The sequence below is a fragment of the Bison bison genome, unplaced genomic scaffold (genome assembly GCF_000754665.1).
Source record: "Bison bison bison isolate TAMUID 2011002044 unplaced genomic scaffold, Bison_UMD1.0 scf7180017864197, whole genome shotgun sequence".
Taxonomy (NCBI): domain Eukaryota; kingdom Metazoa; phylum Chordata; class Mammalia; order Artiodactyla; family Bovidae; genus Bison; species Bison bison.
The window spans coordinates 2,810,964-2,833,056 of NW_011494769.1; the positions used below are offsets into that span (position 1 = coordinate 2,810,964).

General features: G+C 37.1%; 1 protein-coding gene across 2 annotated transcripts in view; it reads right to left on the reverse strand.

Annotated features, from left to right (window-relative positions):
* Positions 1-968: 968 nt before the first annotated feature.
* The window catches only part of DPH6 (diphthamine biosynthesis 6), a 192,079-nt gene continuing 170,954 nt past the window's right edge, over positions 969-22,093 (reverse strand). Inside the window, exons 8-10 of one of the 2 annotated variants that reach the window (XM_010844190.1) lie at positions 13,842-13,936; positions 4,444-4,531; positions 969-3,265 (exon numbers count right to left, since the gene is read on the reverse strand). In XM_010844190.1, coding sequence (XP_010842492.1) covers positions 3,212-3,265; positions 4,444-4,531; positions 13,842-13,936 — 237 coding nt within the window. In that variant the 3' untranslated portion in view covers positions 969-3,211. The remainder of the gene's footprint in view (positions 3,266-4,443; positions 4,532-13,841; positions 13,937-22,093) is intronic. The other variant, XM_010844191.1, reaches the window with a different exon arrangement.

Genomic DNA, 22,093 nt, shown 5'->3' on the forward strand with positions numbered 1-22,093 from the left:
TTCCATATATACATATATTAATATGCAATATTTGTTTTTATCCTTCTGGCTTACTTTTCTATATGACTGTCAAGTTCAACTATATAATTACAAATGACCCATTTTTTTTATTTTTAGGAATATTCCAAAAATATGAGTAATATTCCAAAAATATGGAACACTTCATGAATTTTCCTTTACCCTTGCACAGGGACCATGCTCATTTTCTCTGTATCCTTCCAGTTTTAGTATGTGTGCTGCTGGAGCAAGCACAAAAATTGATGCTTTTGAACTGTGGTGTTGGAGAAGACTCTTGAGAGTCCCTTGGACTGCAAGGAGATCCAACCAGTTCATCCTAAAGGAGATCAGTCCTGGGTGTTCATTGAAAGGACTGATGGTGAAGCTGAAACTCCAATACTTTGGCCACCTCATGCGAAGAGTTGACTCATTGGAAAAGACCCTGATGCTGGGAGGGATTGGGGGCAGGAAGAGAAGGGGACGACAGAGGATGAGATGGCTGGATGGCATCACCACCTCAATGGACATGGGTTTGAGTGAACTTCAGGAGTTGGTGATGGACAGGGAGGCCTGGCGTGCTGCAATTCATGGGGTCACAAAGAGTCGGACACAACTGAGCTACTGAACTGAACTGAACTGAGCATTTAATCATCTTTCCTTTGTTAACGACACTTTTGTTTTCATTCTATAAAATCCCCTTCTCTACTACCTGAGTGGGCTCAGGGGTAGAGCTGCTGACTTGGTCAGTGCTTTACTCAAGCCATTGATACATAATACAATTTCTGGAAAAGGAACTCTTACTTCTTTCTTTCCTGATTCACACTAAGAATGCTACCTTGATGTCTGTCATTTGCAAAAAAAAAAGTTGCAAGGAGGCAATATTTAACATATTAGGTTAGAATGATGAAAATAAAAAGGATATTCAAGCATATATACATATACATATATACATAAAACTCTGATGACAGAAATCAAAGAAGAATACAGTAAACAGATACCCCAAGGTCATGGATAGTAAGATTCAATACTGTTGTCAGTTCTTTCCAACTTGATCAATAGATTCAATGTTATTCCATTTAAAATCTTACCAAGTCATTTTGTAGATATAAAAAATGGACTCTAATGCTTAAAGGGAAAGGTAAAAGGCCTAGAATAGTCAATACAATATTGAAGAAGACGAACAAAATCAGAATCTGACATTATCTGACTTTAAGATATACTACAAAGCTATAGTAATTAAGACATTGTGGTATTGGCAAAAGAATAGACAAACAAATCAATGAAACAGATAGAGAGCTAAGAATTATGTCTACACAAATATAGTCAATTGATCTTTGACAAAGGGGCAAGAAATATAATGGAGAAAATACAATCTTTTCAATAGATGATGCCAGAACCACCAAATATCCACACATGAAAAAATGAATCCGGACCCAAACCTTATATCCTTTTACAAAAATAAAGTCAAAATGAATAACAGACCCAAATGTAAAATGCAAAAGTATAAAAATCATAGAAGATAAAATAGGAGAAAATCTAGATGATCTTGGGTTTGGTGATGACTTTTAGATATAATACCAAAGACATAATTGATGAAAGAAATAATAACCTGGGCTTTATTAAAATTAAAAACTTCTGCTTTGGCAAAGTTACTGGCAAAGAATGAGAAGACAAGCCATAGATTGCAAGAAAGTACTTGCAAAAGACATAGCTGATAAAGAATTATTTCCAAAACATACAGAAAATTCTTAAATCTCAATAATAAGAAAACAGAGTTCATATAAAAAATGGGCAGGAGATCCAAGCAGATATCTCACCAAATATAATACAGAGATAGCAAATAAAATATATGAAAAGATGTTCCACATCATATGCTATCAGGGAAATCCAAATTAAAACAGCAATGAGATACTATTACACACCTATTAAAATGATAAAAGTCCAAAACACTGACAATATCAAAAGCTGACAAGGAGGCAGAGGAATACAAATAGTGAACAAATAGAGGGAATAGGAATAGAGAATAGTGAATCTCATTCATTGCTGATGAGAATGCAAAATGGTACAGACACTTTGGAAGACAGTTGGATGGCTTCTTGTGAAATTAAATATACTTTCATCATATAATCCAGCAATCATATTCCTTGGCATTTACCCTAAAGAGTTGAAAAGTTATGTCCATACAAAAACTTGCACATGGGTGTTTTATAGCAGCTTTATTCACAATTGTCAAAACTTGGAAGCAACCAAGATGTTCTTAAGTAGGTGAATGGATAAATAAATCATGGTATGTCCAGACAATGGAATACTATTAAGCACTTAAAAACTTATGAAAAGACACACAGAAACCTTAAATGCATATTACTAAGGGGAAGAAGCCAATCTAAAAATGGCAACATACTGTATTATTCTAACTATATGACCTTCTGGAAGAAGCAAAACTAGAGAGATGATGAAAAGATCAGTGGTTGCCAGGAGATGGAGGAAGTAAGTGATGAAAGGTGGGGCACAGAGGTGTTTTAGGGCAGTGGACATCCTCAGTATGGCATGTCTAATGATGGATACGTGTCATCCACAGAACGTGCAATACCGAGTGAATTGTCTATGGACCTTGGGTGATAATGATGTGTCAGTGTAAATCCCTCGATTGTAACAAATGTACTGTTGTGGTGGGGGATGTTGATAGTTCGGGGGAACTGTGCATGTGTGGGGATTCTCTATGCCTTCTGTTCAATTTTTCTGTGAGTTCAAAAAACAGCCTGAAGTCAACATAGGTAATGCTGAAAAACTGCATGTTTTTAATCAGTTATAAAATAACCAATAAGAGCTAATGGTATTCTTCCTAATTGTCCAGTAATGTTGAAGCAATGAATATATGCAAAACAAAAATGATGACACCCAGTAAATGTGATTAACTAAATATAGTGATTGCCTTTTCATCTTCATTTTCAAATGCCTTTGCATCATATCATTGGCTGAGATGAGAGCAGAAAATGAGGACTGCAGATGAAGTAAAAGGGAAAAGAAAAATCTATCAGAGATGATGCACAGGATGTGTTAACCAGTCAATGGTTCTATTAATTTCTGATAAAGTAAATATTTCTAAGAATTAAAAAAAAGGGTAATGAGAAAAAGTGGCATAAAATAATTAGGACAATGCTATGTAATTTTTAAATTTAAATAGAAATAGCAGGTTAGTAACAAAAAATGTTTTTCAAGAGTTGTGTATATCATTAGATGTTCTGCAGTTGTCAGGTACTGGGGACACCTAAAAAAACAAAGGAAACACACCATATTTATTCAGTGTCAACGAGTATTGTACCTCACAGAAGTAACATTGTTTTCCCAAAGAGGGCAAATGGTCAGTGAAGACTAACGAAATATCCAAACAGTGTGAATAATGAGCTATTTAGGTAGAGCTGAAGGTATCACGGCCAATGTATCTAAACCAGAATTTGGTGCTTTTGATTTTTGTGTGTATGCACATGGCAGCGAAAGTAGCAGAGACCTGAAATAAGAAGCTTCTTTCCGTGGATCTGGATCTGGAAGAAGTCTGGACAGTTTAGCTTCACTGTCTCCAGGGTTACCAGCTTCTGGGTAAATGGTCACTGAAATAGCCTCCTTTCAGCCCAATTCAATGATCTATTTTCAACTCTGTCTATCCTAATTTTTCTGGAGAAATGACAGCAAATATCATTCTCTACTTTTGGAAACTCCTCCTGATTAAGAGATTTCTGGGGTTCCCATTTTTCTCCTTCTTTTGCCGATCACTGAGTTTCTTGATTCTTCAGATTATCTATTATATATATAAAACTCTGGGTGTGCATCAAGACTTGGTGATAGAACACGAAAGATGCAGAAGCCTTTTCCCAATCCTTTATGTCTTAAGGAGCAGAACTTTTAATCAAAGGGTCTAATCTAGACCTTAACTACTTTACAAAACATTTAAAAATAAACCTGCTGTATCTTGACAATATATTTAAAATAAAACTCTTTATCATAGTTTTTGCTTAATTTTCCATCTTTTATTTGTACGTCTGTTCTCTTGTTTATTTTTGGAACAGCTTTAATTTCTCATTCTCCTCAAATTTTGTATGAGTATTCAATTTATCCTCAAACCTTTCCCCTACAGCAAATGCTCAACAACCTAACTCTTAATTTACTACATGATTTAATATTTGGTTATACATTGTCCTGTCTTCTCCTTGATTAATGTATATATGATTCCCTTTTCAGATGAACTACAAACTCTTCAGAAATGTAATGTCTTTTATATCATATAGAGCTCTCAGAATCATAAACAGTTGAAAAATTCTTAGTTATTGACTGAGGATCTGAAAAAAATCATTTTTTGCCTTTCATTTGTTGTTACAGAATTACATACATAGAGACAATGCACATATCCCAATTTTCACTTTAAATCACTGCAAATTTTAGATTACTTGCCTTGTCTTCCAAGTGCAATTCTAAAAAGCGTAGGTAAGCCACAGGTGCAAATGCATCAGCTGAATGTGTGACTACTTCTGATGAATCTCTGAAATAAAATAAAAATTATAATTAGTTTATATACTATGCAAAATCTGTTTTGTGGCAAACTAACGCCTACTAGTGACTAGAAAAGACCAAAAATCCTCATTTATTTCTACTGGAATACTACTGTATACGTATTTACTTCACAATTAGTGATTAACATCTACTTTTAATAATTAAATATTTAATTGGGTAAAAGATGGAGAGAACTAAACTTTCAAGAGTAAGTAAAGAAGCTTTCATCTTTATGAGGACACACAGTTCAACTTTCAGGTTCACTCAGAGCTCTCTGAACAGTTTTACAGCTTGAAGCCTCTATTCAATTTCATTTCCACAAACTTGGTTGGTATGGGCTAACCATTAAACAATAGGGCTTTATCTTCATTATTCTTTTCATTTTCAAGAGGTAATTCATTCAGTGTTTCACACAAAATCTCAATTATCCTTCACAAAAGCAGTACTGGTGATGGTTTTAAGCTCTAGATGAACTCTTCACACTGTAATATCATTGCTATTAAAATTGACTGTCTGACATAGCAATTACCACATTCAGGTAAAATAGTATGAACTGCTTGCTGGCACCATATGGATACACGTAAATTAAATCAACTTTTATCAAAGATACCCTGTAAAGCACATGTAAATAAATAAGATTATGTGTGAAGTTCTAATAACTAATTATTTTTATTGTTGTTGATTAAGAAACAGTGTTTTTGCATTTTAATTGAAACTCTAAAAGCAGAAATTGCTCATCTCTTTTTAAAGCCTCAGGAACTAGTTGCAGTGTTCATACTAGTACATTGTTAGCATTTTAACCACTGTGGTTCAGCGAAATAGATTCTTACTTTGCATCTTTTCCATTTATATAAAATAATTTTGAATCAGTGTTTGTAAAGTTATTTAGTGACAATAGAAGAAATCTCAAAATACTAGGATCCAGTATATTAAATTTTCATGAGCAAAATCTGTTTACTTTTCACATGAAAATCAGAGATAGAGAAAAAGCAGTCTGATGATACCATTCATGAACCTTTTGTATCAAATATGAATCTTGTTAGTGCTTTAAAATTAAAATGGGCTTCTATGATATTAAAAGTAACACATTACAGTAGAAATAAAATCATTAAAGAGTTGTGATCATTAAAGAAAGTAATAATCTGTCTTCACAGACTACCTAAACCAAAAGATGCCTCCCTGTATAAACAACAAAAGGAGGAGAAAAAGAAAGCAAAGAGGAGACCTCTTGCGTTTTACCACTTGCCTCTCTGCCTTGTTAACCCTAGTTAAGTTGTCCTGCTTATTTACTCCATACTTGTCTGTCCTGGTTCTATCTTGCCTCATCAGTTCAGTTGCTCAGTCGTGTCCGACTCTTAGTGACCCCATGGACTGCAGCATGCCAGGCCTCCCTATCATCACCAACTCCGGGAGTTTACTCAAACTCATATCCATTGAGTTGGTGATGCCATCCAGCCACCTCATCCTCTATTGTCCCATTCTCCTCCTGCCTTCAATCTTTCTCAACATCAGGGTCTTTTCCAATAAGTCAGTTCTTCGCATCAGGTAGTCAAAGTATTGGAGTTTCAGCTTCAGCATCATTCCTTCCAATGAATATTTAGGATTGGTTTCCTTTAGGATGGACTGGTTGGATCTCCTTGCAGTCCAACGGACCCTCAAGAGTCTTCTCCAACACCAAGGTTCAAAAGCATCAATTCTTCGGTGCTCAGCTTTCTTTATAGTACAACTCTCATATCCATACATGACTACTGGAAAAAACATAGCTTTGACTAGATGGACCTTTGTTGGCAAAGTAATGTCTCTGCTTCTTAATATGCTGTCTAGGTTGGTCATAACTTTTCTTTCAAGGAGCAAGCGTCTTTTAATTTCATGGCTGCAGTCACCATCTGCAGTGATTTTAGAGCCCGCAAAAGTAAAGCCTCTGACTCTTTCTACTGTTTCTCCATCTATTTGCCATGAAGTGATGGGACCAGATGCCATGATCTTAGTTTTCTGAATGTTGAGCTTTAAGCCAGCTTTTTAGTCTTCTCTTTCACTTTCATCAAGAGGCTCTTTAGTTCTTCTTCACTTTCTGCCATGAATGTGGTGATATCTGCATATCTGAGGTTATTGATATTTCTCCTAGCAATCTTGATTCCAGCTTGTGCTTCTTCCAGCCCAACGTTTCTCATGATGTACCCTGCATATAAGTTAAAAAAGCACAGTGACGATACATAGACTTGACCTATGCCTTAACCTTTGGAACCAGTCGGTTGGTCCACGTTGAGTTCTAACTGTTGCTTCCTGACCTGCATACAGATTTCTCAAGAGGTGGGTCAGGTGGTCTGGTATTCCCATCTCTTGAAGAGTTTTCCAGAGTTTGTTGTCATCCACCCAGTCAAAGGCTTTGGCATAGTCAATAAAGCAGAAATAGATGTTTTTCTGGAACTCTCTTGCTTTTTCCATGATCCAGCAGGTGTTGGCAATTTGATCTCTGGTTCCTCTGCCTTTTCTAAAACCAGCTTCAACATCTGGAAGTTCTCGGTTCATGGACTGTTGAAGCCTGGCTTGGAGAATTTTGAGCATTACTTTACTAGCGTGTGAGATGAGTGTGATTGTGCGGTAGTTTGAACATTCTTTGGCATTGCCTTTCTTAGGGATTGGAATGAAAACTGACTTTTCCAGTCCTGTGGCTACTGCTGAGTTTTCAAATTTGCTGACATATTGAGTGCAACACTTTCACTGCATCATCTTTTAGGATTTGAAATAGCTCCACTGGAATTCCATCACCTCCACTAGCTTTGTTCATAGTGATGCTTCCTAAGGTCCATTCCAGGATGTCTGGAGCTATGTTGGTGATCACATAATTGTGATTATTGGGTTGTGAAGATCTTTTTTATATAGTTCTTCTGTGTATTCTTGCCACCTGTCTTAATATCTTCTGCTTTGGTTAGGTGCATACCATTTCTGTCCTTTATTGAGCCCATCTTTGCATGAAATGTTTCCTTGGTATCTCTAATTTCTTGAAGAGATCTCTAGGGCTTTCCATTTTTTCCCCCTCCCTCTATTTCTTTGCATTAATCCTTGAGGAAGGCTTCCTTAGCTCTCTTTGGTATTCTTTGGAACTCTGCATTCAAATGGGTATATCTTTTCTCCTTTGCCTTTCACTTCTCTTCTATTCACAGCTATTTGTAAGGCCTCCTCAACAATCATTTTGCCTTTTTGCATTTCTTTTCCTTGGGGATGGTCTTGATCCCTGCCTCCTGTACAATGTCAGTAACTTCCGTCCATAATTCTTCAGGCACTCTGTCTATGAAATCTAATCCCTTGAATCTATTTGTCACTTCCACTGTATAATTGTAAGAGATTTAATTTAGGTCATATCTGAATGGTCTAGTGGTTTTCCCTACTTTTTTCAATTTCAGTATGAATTTGCCAGTAAGTAGTTCATGGTCTGTGCCACAGTCAGCTCCCAGTCTTGTTTTTGCTGACTGTATAGAATGTCTCCATCTTTGGCTGCAAAAAACATAATCAATCTGATTTTGGTATTAACCATCTAGTGATGTCCATGTGTAGAGTCTTCTCTTGTGTTGTTGGTAGAGGGTGTTTGCTATGACCAGTGCATTCTCTTGGCAAAACTCTATTAGCCTTTTCCCTGCTTCATTTTGTACTGCAAGGCCAAATTTGCCTGTACTCCAGGTATTTCTTGACTTCCTACTTTTGCATTTCATTTCCCTATAATGAAAATGACATCTTTTTTGTGTATTAGTTCTAGAAGTTCTTGTAGGTTCATTCAACTTCAGCTTCTTCAGCATTACTGGTCGGGGCATAGACTTGGATTACTGTGATATTGAATGGTGTGGCTTGGAAATGAACAGAGATCATTCTGTCGTGTCTTGGCTCAGCAATAGATTAAAATTCTTACTATTGTATATGATCTCATTTTTATGTTAGATTTCAATCTCTTGGGGTTACTACTTCCAGCTTTGGAAACTGACCCTGAGCCTGAATTATGCCTGATGTAGGAGCTTGGTCTTGATATCCTTGACAATGGATACACCAAAATATGTCTAACCTAAACCAATGATGTGTCAGTAGAAAGGGTTTCAGGCCCTCCGTTCTCATGCCAGTTATCCCCACTAGAAACAGAAGATTGGCAGCAAATGGCTCACTTAATTGATATAATTATCACATTTGAATCAAGACTGTTTTCTAGAGAAAATATATAACATTCTAATCATACTATATAACAGAACTAAATGAAGAGGAATATGATTTTTATGGATTCTGTTAAATCCATAATTGACTAATATAATTTCATTCTCTTATACAAAGCCAGAATCAACTGGAAGATAGATAATAGATATCAAATAAATAGCTTGTAGCTTCAAAGAGCATAATGCCACTATTGCTCTTCTTTTCTTTCATAAACTGTCAGTTGAAACTCAACTTTCAAGGGTCTCTGGTTTCTGTCGGCTTCTGATACCCAGAACAGGATCTGCTGGAGTACCCTCAGAGAAACCCCCCAAATTAAGAACAACTGAAGTACAGCAAAAATGCTTTCCAGTTGGCTGCCCTCCTCCTCTGTCCCTCCTGATACAAGTAATCAGTGCAGCCTCGACCTCTTACAGAATGGAGATTTCTCTATAGCAAACAGCTGGATCCGACATTCCCTTTCACTGCTGCGTTAGGCTTATCCCCAGTTACAACTTCAAAAGGGCAGCTACCTGAGCCAGGTCTGAGTCTCTCTTATCTGAAGCAGACTCCCTCTCAAGGTATGAGATCAGGCCCCACCTTCTCACTTCAAAAAACTGATACTTTCTTTTGAGATTCAGCCATGATCTTGGTTCCTACTTCCCCTCGAAAACACAACCACACATAGATATCTCCTATAAACTCACACTTATCCTCACATTTCTGTGAAGCCTTGCCTGACATCCTCACACAGTGCTAGTTTCCTGCTTTCTGTGCTCTGGTCATGCATTTGTGTGTGTGTGTGTGTGTGCGCGCACACAAATTCAGTTGCTCTGTCGTGTCTGAATCTTTGTGACCCCATGGACTGTAGCCCACCAGGCTCTTCTGTCCATGGGATTTTCCAGGCAAGAATACTGGAACGGATTGCCATTTCGTCCTCCAGGGGATCTTTGCAACCCAACAGCCCTTTCATAATACATCTACTATATTAGAATTATGTGTTTCTGTGCTTGTCTTCATTTTCAATGAGGGACCACGTTTTGTTCATCTTTGTCTGTCTGTTCCTCCATACTTCACCTCTGGCTCAGAGAAGAATATATTGCTAGGTATTCACTCATTTGTTGAATAAAAAAAATTACTGTATAGTTTAACTTTGTTAAACATATTTACTATCAAAAATCCCACACAGATTTTTCAATTACCTATCTTTACCTGAATATATACATTTTCATATATGCATATTACTTGTATATGTATGCTGCTGCTGCTGCTGCTGTTAAGTCGCTTCAGTCGTGTCCGACTCTGTGCGACCCCATAGACAGCAGCCCACCAGGCTCCCCCATCCCTGGGATTCTCAAGGTAAGAACACTGGAGTGGATGAACATCATCACACATATATACCAATAACATCATATAGCACCTCTAGCGTAATAAAAATAATTATATAAATTTAAATACAAGGGAAATTAGTTCATAAATTTTAATTTCCCAAGTGATATAGGAGAGACATGAGAAAGTAGATAAGGAAAGTTCTTGATTCATCCCCACTGCTAAATGTGATATTAGGATGCTCTGGGCTGAATTATGTCTTGACTTGAATCGGTAGAAACTAGGAGTGAGTGGGGAAAATGAGTGCATAATGTTTTAATCATTGAATTTAGTTCTTTTCATCCCTCCTTCCTACCCACTGTTTCTTCTATCCATCCACCCATCCCATACATAGCAACTGTATAATAGTAGTATATTAATATTGTTAGTTCAAATGGAAATGTGGGGTTGTATCAAATACTGACATTAAAGATGTGTTCATCAATAGCAAGAAGAAAATTATCACTTTCATTAATACAGTACTGGTACTTTAGTTTTTACTTTTTTCCCCCAAAATATTGGCTATATTTCTTGTGTTTCAATTCTTACTTTCGATACACATACATACATATTTCAAAGTAAGAAACAATAGGAAAATAGGTTTATTATTTTAGGACCTGCAAGTATCTTCTTCTCTTAAAGACTAAGCCGTAATTCTTTTTATCAAGGCTCCTCAGGAAAAAACTCATTTTCTGACCTAAAAATTTGTATCTAGAGGTGGGTAGGCACATTGTAATTGATGTGAAACGTATATTGTAAAATGGTCTAGTAAAATTTTTTCTAAATTACTTCCAGGCAAAGACTGGTATGCTAGTCTTTCCTACAAGATTTAAAAAATGTTAATTGGAATATATCTCTAATATATCTCATAATAAACTTCTAGAAAGTGAAAGTCACTCAGTCATGTCCATCTCTTTGCGACCCCATGGATTATACGGACCATGGAATTCTCCAGGTCAGGGATCCTGGAGTGGGTAGCCTCTCTCTTCTCCAGGGGATCTTCCCAACCCAGGGATCGAACCCAGGTCTCCCAAATTGCAGGTGGATTCTTAACCAGCTGAGCCACCAGGGAAGCCTAAACTTCTAGAACCACCCATTTGTCTCAATTCCTTCATTATACAAGAGAGTTAATCTCTGTTTTTTTATTTTAAAACAATCGCCAATCATAATAAAATAATTTTACATGAAAAAGTTTATTTTTTTCTCCTGTTAGATGTAATCTCCTTTTTAACAATAAAATTTTGAATCAGAAATTTAAAAGGGGACTCCTAATAATCAAGTAGTCATATGCTAATTGTGGAAATGTACTACTATATCAAATAGAATAGGAAATAGCATAAATTTGTCTCCCAAATGAAGTCCAACTTACAGGATCCATGATGATTAATAGTCAGTTGTTAACAACTAGTTGCCTGGTCTAAACTTATCTTTTAATTTTATCACAAGGACAACTATCTCTAAGTGAAATAATTTACATAATGGTTTTAGAATGTGCAATGCTTGTTCACTCATATCGTCACATTCAGTGCTTATCAGATAAGCATGGTAAGGACATTTTCTTTTTTTTAAAGTGAAGGAAAGATTTTGCATATAGTGGGTGATATTCTTTTTCCATTCAACTACTATAACCTGTAAGTATAACTTAAGAAAGAAATGCATAAAAGTGAAATAGTATATATACAAATCATAAGTAAAATTAATTCAAAGATATTCAACATTTATTAGTGCCTACTGTATGTTCTGAGAGTTAAGTTATGAAAATAGGCACTGGGGGCAATAACTACCAAAGTTTTTAAAAATGGAAGGATTTAGCAAAGTAGGGATAAATGGGAAGGCCATCTAGAGAAAAGAATTCAAATAAAGCTGTGAAGCTGAGGTGAGGCAGAAAATATGAAGAAAAGAAAGCAAAGAATTTGCTTAAGCATCAGATTTAGATTAGCGATTAGTTGATAAGAAAGAAATATCCTCAGCACTTCCTCCTCTGTTCTTAAGGGGTGCACACTACAGTATTGCTGATTAGCCCCTCCATTCTTAAAGAACCCTTACAGAGCAGGGCAGCAGCCTGCAGAGTCCTACCCACATCATTCTCCTCAACAAATGATTACCCAGTTCAACTGAACAGCTCATTTTGGCACTAGAGGGTTCCAATATACCTTCCCCGATTTCCCTCTCTTCAACATCATGACAAACTCCCATCATGACATTGTCTCAGTTAGGTTGAGGTTTCCTTATCTACAAAATGATAAGATGAAAGATTCATTTTTCAGGTCTAAAGTTTACTATTATAAACAAACCTTCTGGTTATGTAATGTAAAGCAGTACATTTCTTATAATTCTAGGTTGTCCATAAAGACTTCTAGGTGCCCCAGGACCTCAAGTTGTCAAATAAATAGGAAGAATATTCTTCTTTGGCCTTTTTTTCTCTTACTGTGCTTTTAATTTTTTTCCTAATTTTGTTAGTCCCATATTAATAAGTATACTGCAAGTTTCCCATTATACTGTAATTTCACCCTAGCATGCAAATGCTCTTCTTGAGTAACAAAACAGTATTTTTTCACAGAAGCAATACCTAATGCACAATTCAATCATGAATTGTTTCGTAAACACTGAAGTCAGGAGAAATACCTCCTATTTGTGAAATTTTTCTTGTGACTCTTATTCTTTACCATTTTGTGTCAAATTCTATGCAGATGTGTCTTACTTCCACCATTTTGGAGACAGGAACTATGTCCAACGTCCACGGTGCTCAGTAGAATGTTTCAGGCATAATAGGTAATAGGTACATATCGGCCAAATGCATTGTTATGTTGATGATTATTAATGGGAAAGAAGTTAGAAGAAACAAGAAAAGCAAGAGTGGGTAAATACTGCAAAGGATGAGGTCTTGGCTATGTTTCTGAAGATAAAGGTATTTTTTAGAAAATTCACCTCAAGTTGTTTTCACTTCTTAGAACACTCCTTCCCTCATTATTAGTATGTACAAAGAAATCACCTTTCAGTGTTGAAAACACTGAAGTGGTTCATTCGATCCAAGATTCTAATCTTTTAGCAGATGAGGTTTCTGAAATCAAGCATAATTCTGACAAGCTTTTCAAGAAGCTAAAGAGCGTAGGAAAAGCAAATAAAATGCTCTCTTAGCGTATGAGAAGAGTGACATCAATTAAGAGTATGGGTAATGATGTAACCAACCGAAGAAAGTCCCTGTCTTTTACTACACAAATGTTTAACAATTTATGGCAAAGAAATCACACTACTCACCATAAACAGAATTCATTTTTAAGAAGTTTATATGTAAAAATAACCCCAAATAATTGAAGAGAACTGTTTAGTATAACTATTCTAAGTTATTAAAGCCAAGAAGAAAGAAAAAGAGGATGGAGTTAATGGAACCCACAGGCTACTGATGTGGCAGTTTATCAAATGTAGCTGTAATGAAAGATAAATAATACAGGCAATTCACACTTCATGAAAGGATAAAAGTGTCAGTGTGTAGGTACCAGTTTTACTGCAGGCCATAATCAGCAAGTAAACGAAAGTGCAATGTCTAAAAAGTTTATAGGCTTCTATGAAGGCCTCGTCTTGTCAGGTATTGATTTAGGTATTCAGACGACTTCACTGGTATTAAACAAATTGAGTGTTTGTGAACTTGGAGGACATGTTCTATTTCTCCCAACAAAAGTTGCCTCCAGCTTAAAGTTAAGTTGCTTCCATCACTTAAATTTGAGGAAGGGTAAGAAAATGCTGAAATGATATCTTACACAATTATTTTCTTCTTAAATAGAGGGCAATCCAAAGTGAATGTTTCATATTCTCCACCTTCTCCACAAACATGGACTCCATATTTCTTAGAAAGCTGAAAATATAAAAAAAGAGAAAGAAACAGGAAACTTAAAATTTAGATAACAAAAATGTTAACTTATTTTGTCCTAAAAAAATATCCATGTTAGAAACTTTAATTCCAAAACAGATTGTGAGCTATAGGAAAATGACTTATGTTTCTGTTTAAAAACTGTTAAAAACCATTTGAAGAATGTTATCATAAATCATAGCATTTTAAATAATCCCCAAATCCTTATAAAAAGATATATTGGACCAATATTTTTATGTATAATGAAAAAGCTTAAAGATTACTATAAAGTTTGACACTAGCTTTAGCTTCAAAAGGAGGAAAGATACTAAGTCATTATGTACTAAATGAGGATATATGCAGCCAAATTGTGCTTTCCCTGCCCTTTGACCTATATATGGAAGGGGAAAAAATGCGTTTAGAAAATTTCTCAGACAAGAGAATGTAATCTAAGGCCTTTCCTTGGGCCTATGAACAAAAGGAAGTCATAAACATGGTTATTATGCTTAAGGCTATTATTAGTAGTAAAGTTCTAGGAATATCAAGATCTAATGAAGTTCCAATGCTGCAGACAAGCCCCGGGAGGGTCTAACTCCAAGAAAAGCTTATAATGTTGTCTGATTAAGCCTGAAATTAAAAAAAAAATAAGCAAAGAAACAACCACTCCCCACCCTGACCCCATGCTTTGCATGAAATAGAAGTTGTTATTTAAATGATCCTGATACTGAGAATAAAATCCTCTCTTATTGGGCTGGAGCAAGGCTGGAATCAGAGCTGGGGAGCACTCTCACTAGCTGTGCAACAGAATCATTCTGGTCTTTCATGGAGGCTTTGTCACTGTGATTCTAGCTCCTTCATTCTGAATTTCATAGCTTTTCCTGCTTATAGCCTCTCGTAGCCCCAAATCTTCATAGCCCAAAGGAAGGGTGACTCCATTGATGTTCTCTGTTACTGCCAGTGCTGGGACTGTGGCCTAAGTTTTCAGTTTTACCTGCATAAATATTACACATTTATTTATTTGGTTATTTTTATAGTTGTGCTACCATTCCAACTCCATTACATTTCATCTATTGACTATGTGCCCTTAGGGATTGAAAGGATGGATCTATGAAAATTCTATTCCCTCTAAGGATCAGTGGTAATGTGAATGACCTATAAAGCAAAACAGCAAGAAAAGTGAGGGAAAGAAAATGAGGTGGCATTTAGTATATGAACTTGCAAAAACTTAGTAGATAAATTTTCACCATGGTGGGTCATGAAGTAGGGAACTGGAAAGGCAGAATTATGGCAGCTGGCCATTATGAGAGCAGATAACAAGAATAGATTACAGTAGTAAACCAAATTAAATTAATGTCTGCTTTGCAGTAAAAATGTAGGAATAATAATGGGGTATGGATTTCAAGGGCGTTTCCTTGTTCTGTCAGCTAGTGCCCGACCCCTTCTGTGCTCATCTCCCTTCATTGGTCTTCTCATTCTAGTGACTTTCTGCCAAGGGAACCTTCTACTCTCATCTTTATGGTCAGTTTTTTTTTTTTTATGTGGGAATATATCTTAATAACCACAGACTTCTTTTTATTAGAAAATGTATAATTGAAGCTTTGCAAAATTTCTATAATCTACCACAAAAGCATAACTGAATTATTTTGTTAAATTAATGTTGGCATAGCTGTTATCCTACTGAAGTAATTCTGTTAGTCCCTAAGTAAAAATAATGTAAACTGCTATATTAAACCAACCAGCACTAGGAAATCTAAAATTTGGATGAATCCAGTGATATTTTCAATTCACATAGAATATTTCCGTAATATTCAACCAGTCAGTTCTTCCAAAAACATTTACTGAATAGTGATTATTGGGCAGGCTTTGCTAGATGAAAAAGTTCCAGGAGTAAACAATGTCCTTCGTCTCTGGAAGCTTACTAAATATATTGCACCCTATATTTCAATACCACAGAATGATGAAGCATTGATGTTGATTCTATAAATAATATGTGCAATCTCTTCCCCCTCTACCACTCGCTGACCAGCATGGACACAGATTCCAAGTCAAGAAAGATTCTACACAGACAGATTTCAGAATTCCAGAATCCATGGGTTCCAGATTCCAAGAGTGCAGTGGATTTTATGGCTGATGAACCACGAAGTAGCCTATGAATTCTTAGAATGTCTTTCGCAGACTCTCTAAACTTTATTAGCTTAAAGCTCTAGTAGACATAAGTATTCAGAAAAATTCCATCCTTCTTGGCTTACGTTTGGCCAGTTCCAAGGCCCTTTGGTGTCCTGAGAGAACCTCCTCAAGAAGCAAAGCCTAAGCTAGCCACTTTCTTTAGGAATCTTTAGCTAAGGCACAGTGCTATGTTAGAAATCAACAACCTGGTACCACAAAAGCGTGACGTGTGCATGTGACTGGGCTTCCCAGGTGGTGCTAGTGATAAAGCGCCCGCCTGCCAACGCATCCGATCCCCAGATCGGGAAAATCCTTTGGAGGAGGGCATGGCAGCCCACTCCAGTACTCTTGCTTGGAGAATCCCATGTATGGAGGAGCCTGGAGGGTTATAGTCCAAGGGCCTGTAAAGAATTGAACATGATTGAAGCAACCTAGCATGCATGTGTGATTTGATTTTTTGAAAAAGGGGTCAGTTAAGGTAAGTGGAGAATCTAGAGACATATTTGTGGTATGAGACGTTCAATCTGCTTTTCTAAAACATGTAAGCAAGTGTTGCTCATATCTACACTACTCATAGAAAGTAGCAACTTTACTCTGATATATCTCAGTTCTGTGTCTGGGTTTCAACTCAGAATTAGTATTATTGTAGGCCAGCACCTCCTCATTTCAAATACAGTTTCTGCAGTTCACTTTGATAGTTTCTCTGTCAATATCATTGTAATTGAAAATACTGGATAGGCTTTCCTAAGGTTTAGTTCCTTACTGAATTATCGTGATTCTTTCTATAATTTAAATGCATAAGATAGAAAACTATATTGAAAAATAAAAAAAGTGTTTTTCAAGTTGCTTTTTTCCCATTAAAGTATGATATAAAGGATTAAGACATTTATTAAATAGTTTCAGTTGGTATATAAAAAGTGGAAGCAGACAATGTTGTCACCATAATACCAAAAATATGCCAGATCAGCTACAAAACCACACCTTTGTGTTTTACATAAAGAGATCTGAGAATGCAAAGGCATCTGGATGAACCAATAGCAGATCAGGGTAAGCTTTTCTGAGATGAGTGAAGATTCATGGCCACTTTCTTAATGGGGGAACAGACTGAGTAGAAGCAAAGCTTCATGGATGTGGGATGTCTATCAGCATATGTGGAAAGCCAAACTCTTGTGGACCTCTGTGATGGATTATTAAGAGTCCTGAAGAGACCAAGGGAGTATGTATAGCTGCCAATTTTTTTTTCAGAGTCTTAACTAAGTGCACACAGTGGCTACCCTCAGAAAACTGCCCCTCTCCAGGGCAGGAGAGGGGAGAGACAGAGATCCCTTTGAGAACACCTGCCCATCAAGTCTTTTCTATTGAACTTTCAAGGTACCAAGGGGTGGTGACAGGGCAGGAAGATTGAGAGATTTCAGCCAAGACTTGGAAAGCCAGAGAGAAGGCAGAGAAAGGCTGAGAGTAGTAAGGCCTTAAAAAGGCACAAAACAGCGGTGAAGGACTTTAAAACACGGGGACAGGGTAGAGGGAAGAGGGAGAGAGAGATCTCTAGACTCACTGGAGAATAGATCACATGCCCTGACAAAGGGAGAACCTTTATCCTGCTTTCAAAACATTTCAAACAAGTAGCAAACTGAAACGAAACAAAAATCAAACCAGACTCACCTCAACTGGAGAACAGACTAAAAAGAAAAAACACCTCAGACTAGCTGTCACAGAGAGGAAGTGGTGTGACTTTTCTGGAGTAAATATTTACTTCAGTCTCTGTTGTTCTTTTTTATTCATTATCTACCATAAAATATATAAAACAAATTAAGAGATAAAAAGTGAAAAAGGTGACTATAATCAGGAGAAAAACAAACAAAATAGAAACAGACCCACACATTAACCAAAAATTGAACCCAACAGACAAGGACTTTAAACATAAACTATAATTATACATTAGAGATTTACTGGAAAAGATAGACAAAATTTATGAACAGAGATAAATTTGAGCAGAATTAGAAAACTAGGGGGAAGTATCTTTAGGTTCATATTATAGTTCCAACACTTATTGGGCACGGGACCTGGGATGACTTGCTTGTTCTCTGAATTTCCATTTGCTTAGGGAAAGCCTGTCCTCAGGGGGATGCTGTATTAAAAGATATAATACATATAAAGCTTTTAATCCAATGCCTAGTATATACTTTCTCTATTAATTGGCTCTACCCTTGGACCTTCTGCTCTTTATATATAACTTTCTTTGAGGATCATGACTCCTTCTATATTTATTCATGACTCCTTCTATCATCTCTATTGCAAATGGCTCTCAAAGTGAAAACCTTAGTCATTAAACTCTCTCCCATGTATCTCCTACCCCCACAACTCCAAATACTTATTGAGTGTTTTACTTGGGAGCATTGATTGGAAAGACTAGAGATCTCTTCAAGAAAATTAGAGATACCAAGGGAATATTTCATGCAAATATGGGCTCAATAAAGGACAGAAATGGTATGGACCTAAGAAGCAGAAGATATTAAGAAGGGGTGGTACGAATACACAGAAGAACTGTACAAAAAAGATCTTCATGACCCAGATGATCATGATGGTGTGATCACTCACCTACAGGCTAACATCCTGGAATGTGAAGTCAAGTGGGCCTTAGGAAGCATCACTACGAACAAAGCTAGTGGAGGTGATGGAATTCCAGTGGAGCTTTTTCAAATCCTAAAAGATGATGCTGTGAAAGTGCTACACTCAATATGCCAACAAATTTGGAAAACTCAGCAGTGTTCACAGGACTGGAAAAGGTCAGTTTTCATTCCAATCCCTAAGAAAGGCAATGCCAAAGTATATTCAAACTACTGCACAATCGCACTCATCTCACACGCTAGTAAAGTAATGCTCAAAATTCTCCAAGCCAGGCTTCAACAGTATGTGAACTGTGAACTTCCAGATGTTGAAGCTGGTTTTAGAAAAGGCAGAGGAACCAGAGATCAAATTGCCAACATCTGCTGGATCATGGAAAAAGCAAGAGAGTTCCAGAAAAACATCTATTTCTGCTTTATTGACTATGCCAAAGCCTTTGACTGTTTGGATGAAAACAAACTCTGGAAAATTCTTCAAGAGATGGGAATACCAGACCACCTGACCTGCCTCTTGAGAAACCTGTATGCAGGTCAGGAAGCAACAGTTAGAACTGGACATGGAACTGGTTCCAAACAGGAAAAGGAGTACGTCAAGGCTGTATATTGTCACCCTGCTTATTTAACTTATAAGCAGAGTACATTATGAGAAATGCTGGGCTGGATGAAGCACAAGCTGGAATCAAGAGAGAAATATCAATGCTGGGAGAAATATCAATAACCTCAGATATGCCAATGACACCACCAGAAAGTGAAGAAGAACTAAAGAGCCTCTTGATGAAAGTGAAAGAGGAGAGTGAAAAATCTGGCTTAAAAACATTCAGAAAACCAAGATCATGGCATCTGGTCCCATCAGTTCATGGCAAATAGATGGGGAAACAGTGGAAACAGTGGCAGACTTTATTTTGGGGGGCTCCAAAATCACTGCAGATGGTGAGTGTAGCCATGAAATTAAAAGACGCTTACTCCTATGACCAACCTAGACAGCATATTAAAAAGTAGAGACATTACTTTGCCAAGAAAGGTCCATCTAGTCAAGGCTATGGTTTTTCTAGTAGTCAAGTACGGATGTGAGAGTTGGACTATAAAGAAAGCTGAGCACTGAAGAATTGATGCTTTTCAACTGTGGTGTTGAAGACTCTTGAGAGTCCCTTGGACTGGAAGGAGATCTAACCAGTCCATCCTAAAGGAAATCAGTCCTGAGTGTTCATTGGAAGGACTGATGTTGAAGCTGAGACTCCAATACTTTGGCCACCTGATGCGAAGAACTGACTCATTTGAAAAGACCCTGATGCTGCAGAAGATTGAAGGTAGGAGGAGAAGGGGATGACAGAGGATGAGATGGTTGGATGGCATCACTGACTCAATGGACGTGGGTTTGGGTAAACTCCGGGAGTTGGTGATGGACAGGGAGGCCTGGTGTGCTGCAGTCCATGTGGTCGCAAAGAGTCGCACATGACTAAGCGACTGATCTGAATTATTGTTTTAAATAAAACATAGTTCTTGATTTTTCCTCAAAATCTTCTCTCCCTGTTCAATTTCTATAATAGTTCAATCAAGCTTGAAATACCTGAGTGGAACTTAACTTCTTTTCCTTCTGCCACACAGCCTACATTTAAATTTTTTTTTTTTTTTTTTAAGCAACAGGAATTCTACTTTATTGCTGGTGGAAACATAAAATGGTATAGCTACTTTGAAAGACAGCATGTTAACTTTTTACAAAGCTAAACATGCCCTTACCATATACAATCCAGAAATCACACCCTTAGTTATTTACCAAAATGAGTTAAATTATGTTCATACAAAAATGTGCAAGTGATTTTTTTATATATATATATTTAAATTTAATTTTATTTTTTAACTTTACAATATTGTATTGGTTTTGCCATATATCGAAATGAATCCATCACAGGTATATATGTGTTCCCCATCCTGAACCCTCCTCCCTCCCCATACCATCCCTCTGGGTCGTCCCAGTGCACCAGCCCTAAGCATCCAGTATCATGCATCGAACCTGGACTGGTGACTCATTTCATATATGATATTATACATATTTCAATGCCATTCTCCCAAATCATCCCACCCTCTCCCTCTCCCACAGAGTCCAAAAGACTGTTCTATACATCAGTGTCTCTTTTGCTGTCTCGCATACAGGGTTATTGTTATCATCTTTCTAAATTCCATATATATGCGTTACTATACTGTATTGGTGTTTTTCTTTCTGGCTTACTTCACTCTGTATAATAGGCTCCAGTTTCATCCACCTCATTAGAACTGATTCAAATGTATTCTTTTTGATGGCTGAGTAATACTCCATTGTGTATATGTACCACAGCTTTCTTATCCATTCATCTGCTGATAGACATCTAGGTTGCTTCCATGTCCTGGCTATTATAAACAGTGCTGCGATGAACATTGGGGTACACGTGTCTCTTTCAATTCTGGTTTCCTCAGTGTGTATGCCCAGCAGTGGGATTGCTGGATCATAAGGCAGTTCTATTTCCAGTTTTTTAAGGAATCTCCACACTGTTCTCCATAGTGGCTATACTAGTTTGCATTCCCACCAACAGTGTAAGAGGGTTCCCTTTTCTCCACATCCTCTCCAGCACTTATTGCTTGTAGACTTTTGGATTGCAGCCATTCTGACTGGCGTGAAATGGTACCTCATAGTGGTTTTGATTTGCATTTCTCTGGTAATGAGTGATGTTGAGCAACTTTTCATGTGTTTGTTAGCAATCTGTATGTCTTCTTTGGAGAAATGTGTATTTAGTTCTTTGGCCCATTTTTTGATTGGGTCATTTATTTTTCTGGAATTGAGCTGTAGGAGTTGCTTGTATATTTTTGAGATTAGTTGTTTGTCAGTTGCTTCATTTGCTATTATTTTCTCCCATTATACCTACACTGAAACCAAGCACCACACAAGGGCCACCAAGTTCTAGGGTAAGACATACCAAGCAAATTCTCCAGCAACACAGGAACACAGCCTGGAGCTCCAAGATACAGGCTGCCCAAAGTCACCCCAAAACCATAGACATCTCATAACTCATTACTGGACACTTAATTGCACTCCAGAGAGAAGAAACCCAGCTCCACCCACCAGAACACAGACACAAGCTTCCTTAACCAAGAAACCTTGACAAGCCACCTGTACAAACCCACACACAGCAAGGAAATGCCACAATAAAGAGAACTCCATAAACTGCCAGAATACAGAAAGGACACCCCAAACTCAGCAATTTAAACAAGATGAAGAGACAGAGGAATACCCAGCAGGTAAAGGAACAGGATAAATGCCCACCAAACCAAACCAAAGAGGAAGAGATAGGGAATCTACCTGATAAAGAATTCTGAATAATGATAGTGAAATTGATCCAAA